The sequence below is a fragment of the Alosa pseudoharengus genome, unplaced genomic scaffold, assembly GCF_046254945.1.
Source record: "Alosa pseudoharengus isolate Yale_2024_CS ecotype anadromous, Long Island Sound unplaced genomic scaffold, YU_APseudo_1.1 YU_APseudo_1.1_scf_10, whole genome shotgun sequence".
Lineage (NCBI taxonomy): Eukaryota > Metazoa > Chordata > Actinopteri > Clupeiformes > Clupeidae > Alosa > Alosa pseudoharengus.
The window spans coordinates 9248467-9259915 of record NW_027468565.1 but is presented as its reverse complement, the minus strand read 5'-3'; the positions used below and the strand labels follow the sequence as shown (position 1 = coordinate 9259915).

Here is an 11449-nt window from a genome sequence, read left to right as displayed (position 1 = left end):
GGGTGTGGGAGCTGCATTGTGTTGTGTTTTTAAGATGGGAATATAATCATCTCCACAACAGCTAAATGTTAGACCAGTCGGGAATTATGGATGTGATTTTGTCCAGTCCACTACTGCTCTCAAATACTGAGGGACAAAAAGATTGTTTGTTCGCACAATTTTTCCACTAAACCATAAGTAAAGGTATACAGTCACACAAGTATTACAAAAAGGAAAATATTTTTATTTAAACAAATATTTCTGTCTTCTACAAAAAAATACAAATTCAGAGACAATCAGGGATGTGTGAAATCTAGTCCATAGATGCTGACTTGCAGGCCAGTTCAATGCAGTCCATGAATGAGTGAGTTCATGAATCAATGGGACAAAAAAAAAGTCCATAAAAGTCCAAAAAAGTATACAGGATATATGATGTGTTTGTAAGTGTGTGTATATGTATGTGTGTGTGTGTGTGTGTGTGTGTGTGTGTGTGTGTGTGTGTGTCATCTTGGACAGGCCTGGTGTAGACCTTAACTCTGGGCTTTCAAAGAGGGGACCTCCTTTCTCACAGAGTCTGCCAGTTTGGGCTCCACATCTGACAGGACCCCCACAAGGTGCTGCACCTGAGGGGGACAGGGGGTAAAAAGACAAACAGAAAATATTTGTAAGGTTAGTTCAGACAAAATAAGAGAAAGAGTGTGTCTAAAGGAGTCAAAAGGCCTTCTTATACAGACATAACCAAGGGTAGAAGAGACAGTATGACACCGTGATAGTCACCTAAACAGAGGCGGAAGAATGCTGTTTACAAGCAAATAAGTTTGACTTCAATCTAGTAGCCACTTTACGAGTTTCAAAGTGTCAGTCAGTTTAAACCAACATGTTAGCTAGCTATCATTTCATAGAAACTACACTTCTGAAACACATACCCTTGCTAGTTAGTTTAGCTAGCAACCTGCACAGACAGACAGCTGTATGGGCTGAACCAGGTTAAAATCCATTTTCTCCAATTCACTGACAACCGACAGTCTTGAGCTCAAAGTCAAGTCAAGTCAAGTCAGATTTATTTATAAAGCGCATTTAACATGCACATAGTGCAATCCAAAGCGCTCCACAAACAAGACACATAACAACAAGACAAAAGATGCCGGATGGAGCGGCGTAGTCGCCAGCGTACCCATGACATCAAGACAAGACAAATACATTTCAAAAATAACAAATACAAAAAATGCCGGACGGAGCGGCGTAGTCGCCAGCGTACCCGTGACACCAAGACATACAAGACAGACAACAAAACAAATTTTTTGTATTTGTTATTTTTTAAATGTATTTGTCTTGTCTTGATGTCATGGGTCCAAGAGACTTTCCCACTCACTCCAAAATGAACAATACAGTATTTTAATGCTCATCATGTCAGATTTCTGCCTTCTAACACAGCAGCATGCTTCAATCAGCTCAGCTTCTAGGTTACGTCTCACACTCGTTCTGCAATATTCCGGCTGCCCCATTTACACTTCCATGGAGCCGGCTTTAAGAGTACCTTCACTGGGGTACGTATGGGGTCAGTGTGGCACATGATTTTTCCTAAATGTTTGTACAAATGACAGCCATGCCGCAAGACACAACCATTCCAAACTAAAAACCCAGTGTAAAGGGGTCTTATGTTTAAGCAAGCAATGGGTGCTTGAATGGATGTGTATGAGCTTGAATGTGTGTATGACTTAATAAGAGTGTGTTCATGTATGTGTGTACAAATCTGTGATAAGTGCTTAAATATCTGAGAAGAGTTTTGTGAGTGTCAGCAAGTGTGTGTGTATGTGTGTGTGTGTATGTGTGTGTGTGTGTGTGTGTGTGTGTGTGTGTGTGTGTGTGTATGTGTATGTGTGTCTCACCGCAGCAGTGTGTTGTGGTAGGAGGGCTTTAGTTGCAGACAAGCAGTTTTTCTCAGTTAGCAATCGGTTCTTTATTAACTCTGATACTTCATCCTGCAGAAATAAATGACACACAGACATGCTTTGTGAGAAACAAAACAGAACCTCATAGAATTAACCTCCTCGTTTTTCTGAGACCATCTAAGCACGAATAAAATTAACATCTGACAAAGTCTAAGCATGAACAACATAGCCTACTCACCACACATTCACACAAACACTTCAAGATCCTCCTTACCCTGGACATGACAACAAGGATGCTGGCTAGTAGTTCACATGTACACTCCACCAAGGCTGTCAGCTGTTCATCCTCCTCTCCACGGCCCGCCTCTTCCTCCCGACTCTGTTGGTGGCCAGGGTCTGAGTGCCCTTCCTGCCCGCGGTTCAGCTGGTTCTCTCGATGGTATTGCAACACACGCAGGGCACTACCCACCAAATTCATATCTGTAGGAAAACATTATAGGCACAGTTATAGCAACTAAAACAACATTTCCGGATTTGAGGATGGTTTTAAATATCAACACGCATTATTACTAGAAACATTCAATGGAAAATGAACTATGAACAAGGAAATGAACTTTGTACAGTTCTACAGGCATGCACAGATAGATACACACACAGACAGTGATAGACACAGAGTGCTACACGTGCTCTTACTGATGTCTGCTGTGAAGTGCTGGCCCTGGCATGCATAGAGGGCAGAGAGCACGGCCAAGGCGGGACCGAACAGACCCTTCTGCTCCTGCAGGCTGAGGGCGGGGTCATCCGGTTGGCACAGGTCTTCACATACCACCGCACACAGGAACGCCCACACGGCACCGCCAGGGCCATCCTCACACACTACATACAATCAGACACACGCACACACGCACACATGCACACACACACACACACACACACACACAGACATTAATTTCAGGTCAGGTCAGACATTTGAGAAAAGCTGCACAACAGCATCTGATTCAAAGACCATTCAACCAATAATCTGCAGCAGTGCCAAACTAAAGGACAGTACCTATACAATCATAACATTAATTATCTAAAAGTAAATGCAATATTCCCATGACAAATAAATTACGTCTGTGCTTGTGCCCAGCAATCCTTACCCATGGCCTGTATGCCAACATGTACGGTGGTGAGGAGCTGAATGGCATGCAGGTAGACCTCCAGGCCCTCAGAGCTCTCGGACCTACAGAAGGGACACACAATCACCACAACACAAACCCACTAACCTTTAACCGATTCACTGACTAATAATATCAGGGTTCCCACTCAGGGTTCTCACAAGTGAAATTCCATGACTTACTTTAAAATGAAGGATACAAGATTTCAGAACAGTCGTGTAGCGTTCAAGAATTTTTTACTTTTTTTAGAGCGAATAAATGGGTATTGAATGAACAAAGTTGGGCTAACCACAACTACAGTACTCAAGCAAGCAGTAAAGCTAATAACCAGATATACACCAATTCTAAATTCAAAATTCCCTGATATTCCATGTCTGGAATAGACTTTCCAAAATTCCATGATATTCCAGAAATTCCATGACCCGTGGGAACCCTGTAATATATATATAGACCGTGTACACACACATCATGAGGTACTACACAATGATTACACTGCAATTATATTTCTTATGTGATTCTTACACTGCAATTCTCCATGAACAGACATTTACATACACCAATCCACTGCACACCATCTAGTCATACACTGACCTTGAATAGGCACTAATCACACAGCTCATACTACTTAAATTGTATACAAATGTCTGTCTCACGCTATCTCTCTTACTCACAAACACATGCAGTGACCTTAAACCAGCACCTGTCTCATTTGTCCATTACTTTTACAGACTTACATAAATGTTCTCACTTGCATACACTCACAATCTCACTCAGCTCTCAGAGGGTATTAGACACAAGCATGCATGCATGCACACACACGCGCACACACACACACACACACACACACACGCACACACACACACACACACACACACACGCGCACACACACACACACACACACTCACACGGCGGACAGACCTAAGCTGCTTGGCAGCCTCCAGCAGAGAGGTTGTTACGTCTGGCCGAGGCTCATCCTCATTACAGTCGCCCTCATTTTGATCGCCAAGACAACCGACGCCGGACACCCAGCTCTTCATCAGCTCCTCGTCCTCATCAAAGAGCTTATCCACCAGCTCCCCCACCTTCACCAGGAGATCCACTGAGGGAAGCAAACAGGGAGTGACCAGGACACAGGAGGGAACAGAGAAGGGCAACAGGGAATGGAGAGTGAGAGAGAGGGACAGGGAGAGAAAGACACAGATTGAGAAAGGGCCAGAAGGTTAAGAAAGAATAATACAGACAGAAGACTCACAAATACGTCCCTGCTGAAAAGGTGTGTCTGTCTGTGTGTGTCTGTCTGTCTGTCTGTCTGTCTGTCTGTCTGTCTGTCTGTGTGTCTGTCTGTGTGTCTGTCTGTGTGTCTGTCTGTGTGTGTCTGTCTGTGTGTCTGTGTGTCTGTCTGTCTGTCTGTGTCTGTCTGTCTGTCTGTCTGTCTGTGTGTCTGTGTGTCTGTCTGTCTGTCTGTGTGTCTGTGTGTCTGTCTGTGTGTCTGCCTGTCTGTGTGTGTCTGTGTGTCTGTCTGTCTGTCTGTCTGTCTGTCTGTCTGTCTGTGTGTCTGTCTGTCTGTCTGTCTGTGTGTCTGTGTGTCTGTGTGTCTGTGTGTCTGTGTGTGTGTCTGTCTGTCTGTCTGTCTGTCTGTGTATGATCTATACCACTGGTGGAGCTGCTCATGATGAAGCAGAGGCTGGGGCAGACGGAGGGCTGCTGGCTGATCCTCTCCAGCCACAGGGAGGACACGTCGGCCTGGGATACGCAGGTCAGCAGAAGCCTGGGGACACGGTCCACAGCACAGATACATCCCATAAACATATCAACAGATACATTCCATAAACATATCAACAGATACATCCCATAAACATATCAACAGATACATTTCATATACATATCAACAGATACAGTTCATAAACATACACAATATAACATAACAAACAACACAGATACATCCTATAAACATGTCAACACAGATCAGAAAAGAAGTAAAGGACGCACTTTGCATACAATCTTTTTTATTGCACAGACATGTTTTGGAGCGAAACAAGAAAAAAAAAAGTTTTTTTACAGCATGCAAAGTGCGCTCTTTCCTCCTTTTCGGATTACCGGTACTAAGTCTGGCCCAGCACTCTTAAAAACTAAAAAAGACTGAGTGAAGCCTGCTTCTACTCTAGAATTATCCAACACAGACACATCCCAACACAGATGCATCCCATAAACATATCTTCCAAACACAGCACGGCCTCATCAAAACACACACACGTATCATGAGAAGACGGGACAGAAACATCGTCACACAACCTCCAGACACAGACCAGAACAATGAGTCTGGTGAGAAACGCTGGGTCACGCAAGTGAACCCCAAACAGCAACTAACCCTCATTATAAACTTCTACTAATTCAGTATAGTCTGACACAGCCTTGAAAAGCATACATTGAGAGTACCATTTTGGAGATGTAAGTGTTGCTTTATAGAGGATCAGCGATACCTTTTTATACCTATACATTTTATACCTTCCTAATTCTATCCTGTAAGAGACATTGAACTGGTGTATCAAGGGCTCATGTGTGAGCTATGAATCTAATGGCAAAATGCAAACCATGTGTTACATTGACAAGAAATGGACTTGCATCTCTTACCTGCAGGTCTCCAACAAAGTAGGGGGGTCTGTATCTCCAAGGAGAAGCAAAAGTACTGCTCTAAGAGGATAGAAGTAGATATTGAGAGAAGCACATGGACAAAAGATGGAAATGAGTTGCAAAGGATAACCAGAATTTGTAATTTGCCCATACAGTGTTAATCTACAAACATGTATTTACCCACCCTAGATCTTCATTCTGACTGAGATCCAAACAGGTGTCATGGAAACAGGCCATATTACCAAGAATGCCCACACATATCTCCTGCAAGACAACACATACAGTATGAGTGGCTGTGTCTGTAATGAAATGTCTTTATGTCAATGTGAAATGGCTTCACGTTAACAACGCTGAGATGTACCTAAATGTTTGCTATGAACATGAATGTATGAATGGGAACAATGCATTCCATTCATACATCTTACCAGAAGATTTAGTGGAATGCAGGTTCTGAGTAGCGTACAAAGGTTATAGACTGGGTAAACCCAGCCTGATCTGCCGGCGATTTTTTTTCCCGCCCTGCAGCTCAGGCTGGAAACCTGTGCATCTTTCTCTGCTACTTCCGTTACAATTTCGCCGGGACCAATCACAAACTGGCTTATCCACCTGGCGCACTATTGGCAGGTTTAACAAGATGATGACAGGGAAGCGGCGGCAAAGTCTCTCTCACGACCGTCAATCCAATTCCCTTTAACCTCTGACGATGCTCAATGTCTTTTTTAGGTTATCAAACAAATTGATCGAGTGGGTGTAAATACCATTCACTTTCATGTTTTTTTTTGCACAACCTGCAAAAATCACTCAATGCCATTGCTGCTTCTGCAGACCGCTGATAAATGCTATGGAACGTCACCTATTTCCGGCCTTTTACGTGTATGTGTCACTCACTTAATATTCATTTCTATACAAACCAAGACAGCGGATCTCTAAAGAAACGCAAGGCCGCACCCTATAAGGGTATCTAAATTAGCTATGTACCAAAAATGACATTTTACCGTGACTCGAAGAACTGTAAGTGTTGTATGGCTGCGTGTACAAATCCCCTTGGAGCTCCAGTGGAATGTTGATTTCGCGGCGAGAGTTCGCCGAGTGGCGGAAATAAGGCACCCACCAGCCCAGCACCAAACTCTGAGCACGGTAAACAAAATCGGATTTTTAAGGAAGTAAATGCTCCCGTTAAGAACCAAACCAGATTTTGTTTAAATCTACACACCCATGGCTACTGAAAAATGTAAGGTTCATTTATCAAATGTTATTTTGAAGTATTAAAAATCATATTTGTTTTAGAATTTTTGAACGAAAGGGGTGGAAATTGGTGCTTTTACGATGTGTTTGTTGACAAGTTTCCAGTTTCCAGCAAGTTTCCTGCCTGGAGTTTTCGCGTCGCTCTGTCACCCAGTTCTTTGGTCAGATTAGTGAATGACTCCAATTGCGTACAGAGTCATTTGAACTATGCCTGTTGATCACGCCTCTGGTTCAGTAGAAAATACATAGCAGACTCCCCAGACCCATGTTCAATCTTAAAAGATTGCGCTTGGTCTGGTGATAGCAAGACTAAAGGTTAGTAGCACATCATCCAGTGCACACTGGAGAGTCAAACTTACGGTGAGCCGTGGACATCGAGATTTAGCAATCACTCCCAACAGGATATCAGCAGCTTTAAACTCCTGGAGGAATCCAGCAACATCCTGCAAAGAGTAAACAAAGCAACTCAATATGAATATTCAGCTATATTGAGCTAAAGGGGATGGTTGTCTGTGTGGGTGCTTCACCTGATCCATGGCCATGTCCCAGACTTTACACAGCTCATCTTCTTGCTTTTCTGACAGCTCACTCAGTCCTTCACCATTTCCTGAGTTCTGCTCTGTTATAGCCTGCAGTGAATGCAGTTCATGGTTTCAAGACAACAGCTAGGTATAGGCTACCACATATGAATTATGTAACTGTTGATCAGTTCTCACCTACACAGCGTTGCATACTAGTGACTATACTTTTACAAGAGAAGGGTCACTGTAAAGATATAGGCCACTCATGCACACTCTATTATGTTCTGGGGAGCAGCTGGCTGGTAGACTATGCTTAACTAATGAATAGCAACAACATCCAAGCTGAGTGACATGATCATTTGTCAATACATTTACAACGTAAGGTTGCCATTTGCCAGTGGCTTTTAATGTCTTTTTCAACCACTTCAGTAAAGCTGAGAGTTTCCCCGCATTACGTTACCTGTATGAGTCGGGTCAGCGTGCTGAAGAGCCAGTGTTTACTGTACACCGTTGCTCCGATGGCGTCCACTTCATCTGTAGGCTCTGTTTCCTCGTTTTCAGGAGGAGGCGAAGGGTTTCGGTCCATCACCGGCGAGTTGCTGTATTCCTCGGAAGAAGAATCTGACATATTGGTGTCTGTCTAATAGCGATCATAAGCCGAGAGCGTTGGCTACAAGCAGCCAAAGCAGAAGACTACTCCAGTCATAACCGTCCGTCTGACGGTTTCGTTCCGCATGGCGCGCCACGCTGAATGCCCACGTGGTATACATAAAAATGATGTCATCACGTAAAACACGTAGAGCGACTCTGTGAACAAACAAGACCTTTCTTTGAAATGAAGTTGATTCCAAAGAAAATGCACATACATACATAATTAATCTATTTATTCTCTTAGCTAAATTTCACATTCATAAATGTAAGTTTATTGGTAGCAAGCCCTCTTTTATGGCCTATAAGAATGAGCTTAAACAGTACATTAATCAACTTAAATTCTGTAACCCTAAAGCAATACGACAGTATAGTAGCCTGAGGGGTAGGCTATTCCAGAAAGGAGGTTTAACAAACACTGAGATAAAACTTAACCTCTGGGTTGTCTGAACCTGTGGCGACTAGGCTAAACCCGAGCTGTCGGTTCCAAAGCACCGGTTACCAGTTAGTTCAATCAACCCTGTGTGAGATAACCTAGAGTTGTGCGCGTTCACGCGAACTTATAGGCATCATCTATTGAGAGTCGAAACTATGAGTGAAACCGGCGAAACGAAGAGCACCGTATTTTTCAGAGGCGGATCGTCGAGGCTTACGAGGAGGAGAGAACTGTAGGCTAATAATAAAAAAAAGCAATACTTAAGCGCCTGCGTCCGAGACCTTGCTTGGCAGAGAATAGCCTAACTGACCGTGTAAATGCGTACGTTTAGGATAGCCTATATTTAAAGGAACCGTATGTAAGAAATGTAATTCAATTAATCATAAAATGGTTCTGATTTGTCACTAGACATTAGGAAATCATGCTAATTTCAAATACTTATATCACTGACAACAGTAGTCCGGCCAGGATATCGTCATTTAAAAAAGTGAAGTTGCAGCCCTCAACTGATGTTGATGTTTACATATTTGTGTTTTAGCCTGATCCGCCACCCTCCACCTATAGTAATCACAAAGTCAGTAGTGTTTTAGCATTTGGGTTGCCAGCTCTGCTCTAGTCACCACATCTGCGGTGTACACCGCTCTACAGTATTTTGAAAGTGATTGTAGTACCAGTTTTGGCCAAAATCCTACATATGGTTCCTTTAATGTCAAAAGCACAATTAAATAATTCACTGGACATCACGTAGCCTATTGTATTGACTGCTTTGAATGATGCTTTCTTAAACTAGCCTATCTTGTCACAGATTGAGTGGGCCATAGAATTCTTTGAGAATCCCAAATTTAATTTTCTATTTTAACGCGGGTTCTGCAGCTGTGGGCCAAGTTAAACTTTAGCGCTCCATCATCGGAAGGGTGAATGTCGGAAGGCATGGGTAGCCTATTGGACACATTTCGGTGCACATTTGGAAAATTGAATAAGTGATGCTGACCTGCCAGTTGGTGAAACTAAACTTTAATGATCCTCGTGGGTTTGTGTCCAGGAAAACGAATGAAGTTGCGCAGGAACTGGTTTAGCGCAAGGCAAACTTTACGGACCGACCGACAGCTTGCCGATATGCTCTGCGTCTCCAACACTACAAAAACTCCCAGTCGGAGAGCGTGTGTAGCCTATTAAAAAAATATTTTATCCCAAATGCCATCAGCATTCTTAACCAAACTTAGTGACAACATGCATACCCGGCTGAGCTGTACAGCTATATTTAAACTTATTTATTAATTTTCTATAGGCTATGTTCCCCCTTTTTTATACTATACTTGTTTTAATTATATCTTCAATGTGTCTGAGATGTTGTTTGTCCATCTGTCTGGTGAGCCAAAGACGTATGCTAGCTAGCCTACATTAAATATTTATTTTATATATTCTAATCCACCATGCGTAATAGGGATGGAAAATGATTTTCAAGTAGCCTACTGTATATTTAGGATTCAGCTGAAAAACTCGAGCGCTCTTGAAAAACTCGTTTGGAAAAGAATGGATAGGCTATCATGTGATGTCGTGGTCTTATCGCCCTCTCACGGTGAATTGCACGGATGAATATTACATGATTTTGTGCTTCTTTGTCAACCGGACCTTCGTGAAAATGAAACGCCATTGTGTGACAAGTGTAAAAATAGCGGCCTGGTTGAACATGCACTGAAATAACCCAACATAATTGAACATAACCGGAACAAAACCTACCCCCTACCAGGTTTAGTTCAGAGCCTATGTTACTATAGTTACTTACATAGCCTGATCATTTTTTTGCTTTCTGGAACTGGAATCCCAGGTTTACCGTTTACTCTGGGTTTACATACCCAGTTCAGTTCAGAGCCTATTACCATAGTTACTTACATAGCCTGAACCAGAGCCATATTAGTCAGGGGGCCAATTCTGAAAAGGGCTTCCGTTAAGGCTTTTGCGGACATGTTTTGGTACAAGCTGTCACCCTATTTTTTTAAGTAGAAGACACCCATAGGTAAGATATTAGGGTGGTTGTCAAGCTGACATTTTTTGTGTGTGACTTGTACAAGCAATTTCAGGCCAATTTTTTGGTTTCCTGCTCAACACGACATGCCAGCAATAAATGTTGAATATCTCCACAACCACAAGGACCATATACATAAAAAAGGTATCAAATGAAAGCTAACACTCATGGGCTGTCTGCAGAAGTGTCAGAATTGACATTTATTGTACAGTGTAAGAGACAACAGAACTAGAACATGAAAAAAACTATCTCCGCCTAAAGAGAACCAGTTTTCAAAGTGAATATCAGCTTGGAAACATAACATAGCATCCCAAAACCTCTATCAATCAGTACCCCTATCTATGGGAATGAGTCAAGCCAAGTTTAAAGCTTGTAGGGAGAGACAGTGCAATACTGCACAAGTTATAATTCTTTAATGTCAAGGCGGAAATGTAGAACTGTAGATGGTGGTCTATGGTGCTATTTTACTTCATTAATGTACCAGGTTGTAACACAAATTATATTTAATTAACATATCACTATAGTTATTAATTCCATCCTAACATTAATGCTCTCTCACTTCTTTAGGGTTAGGGGTAAGTAGGCTAACTAGTTAGTAGTAATAATATAATAGTCGTATGGCAAAGGTATGTTTTTCCCCATCCAAGCAGTGACTCTCAGGTAGGCAGCCAACAGAAGGCACCCAGGGACCATGTCCATGTGCTCAGTCTGAGTCCTGGTCAGGGACACAAAAGAAGAGTTTACTGTTTTGATAATGAATACCTTCCCAATACAAAACATGCATGCATGCATCCAAGGGCATAATATAAATCTAATCTACAAAACAGGAAAAACAATATCATGCCAAATAATCTGAAACAATATAGTTGCTAGCCTAAAAATCTAGACGCACCCTAGTGGCAACAAATTAC

The 11449-nt window shown here is 42.4% G+C and overlaps 1 protein-coding gene across 1 annotated transcript; it reads right to left on the bottom strand.

Moving 5' to 3' along the window:
* Positions 1–202: 202 nt before the first annotated feature.
* On the bottom strand, positions 203–8166 carry saal1 (serum amyloid A-like 1). Its single transcript, XM_076262800.1, has 12 exons — positions 7889–8166; positions 7435–7536; positions 7267–7350; positions 5847–5926; positions 5663–5722; positions 4684–4799; positions 3950–4130; positions 3014–3096; positions 2565–2747; positions 2146–2351; positions 1869–1961; positions 203–602 (listed from the first exon to the last, which is right to left on the bottom strand). Exons 1-12 carry the CDS (start codon positions 8054–8056, stop codon positions 510–512), a joined length of 1449 nt encoding a protein of 482 aa, XP_076118915.1. The 5' UTR covers positions 8057–8166; the 3' UTR covers positions 203–509.
* Positions 8167–11449: the final 3283 nt, after the last annotated feature.

Bases quoted from the DNA above. Each gene is read 5' to 3' on its own strand.
- saal1 (XM_076262800.1), bottom strand. From the start codon at position 8,056: ATGTCAGATTCTTCTTCCGAGGAATACAGCAACTCGCCGGTGATGGAC. The intron at 4,131-4,683 runs GTATAGATCATA...TGCTTCCCTCAG, and splicing joins CATGAGCAGCTCCACCAGTG to TGGATCTCCTGGTGAAGGTG. The intron at 2,748-3,013 runs GTAAGGATTGCT...GATTGTATGTAG, and splicing joins TGTTGGCATACAGGCCATGG to TGTGTGAGGATGGCCCTGGC.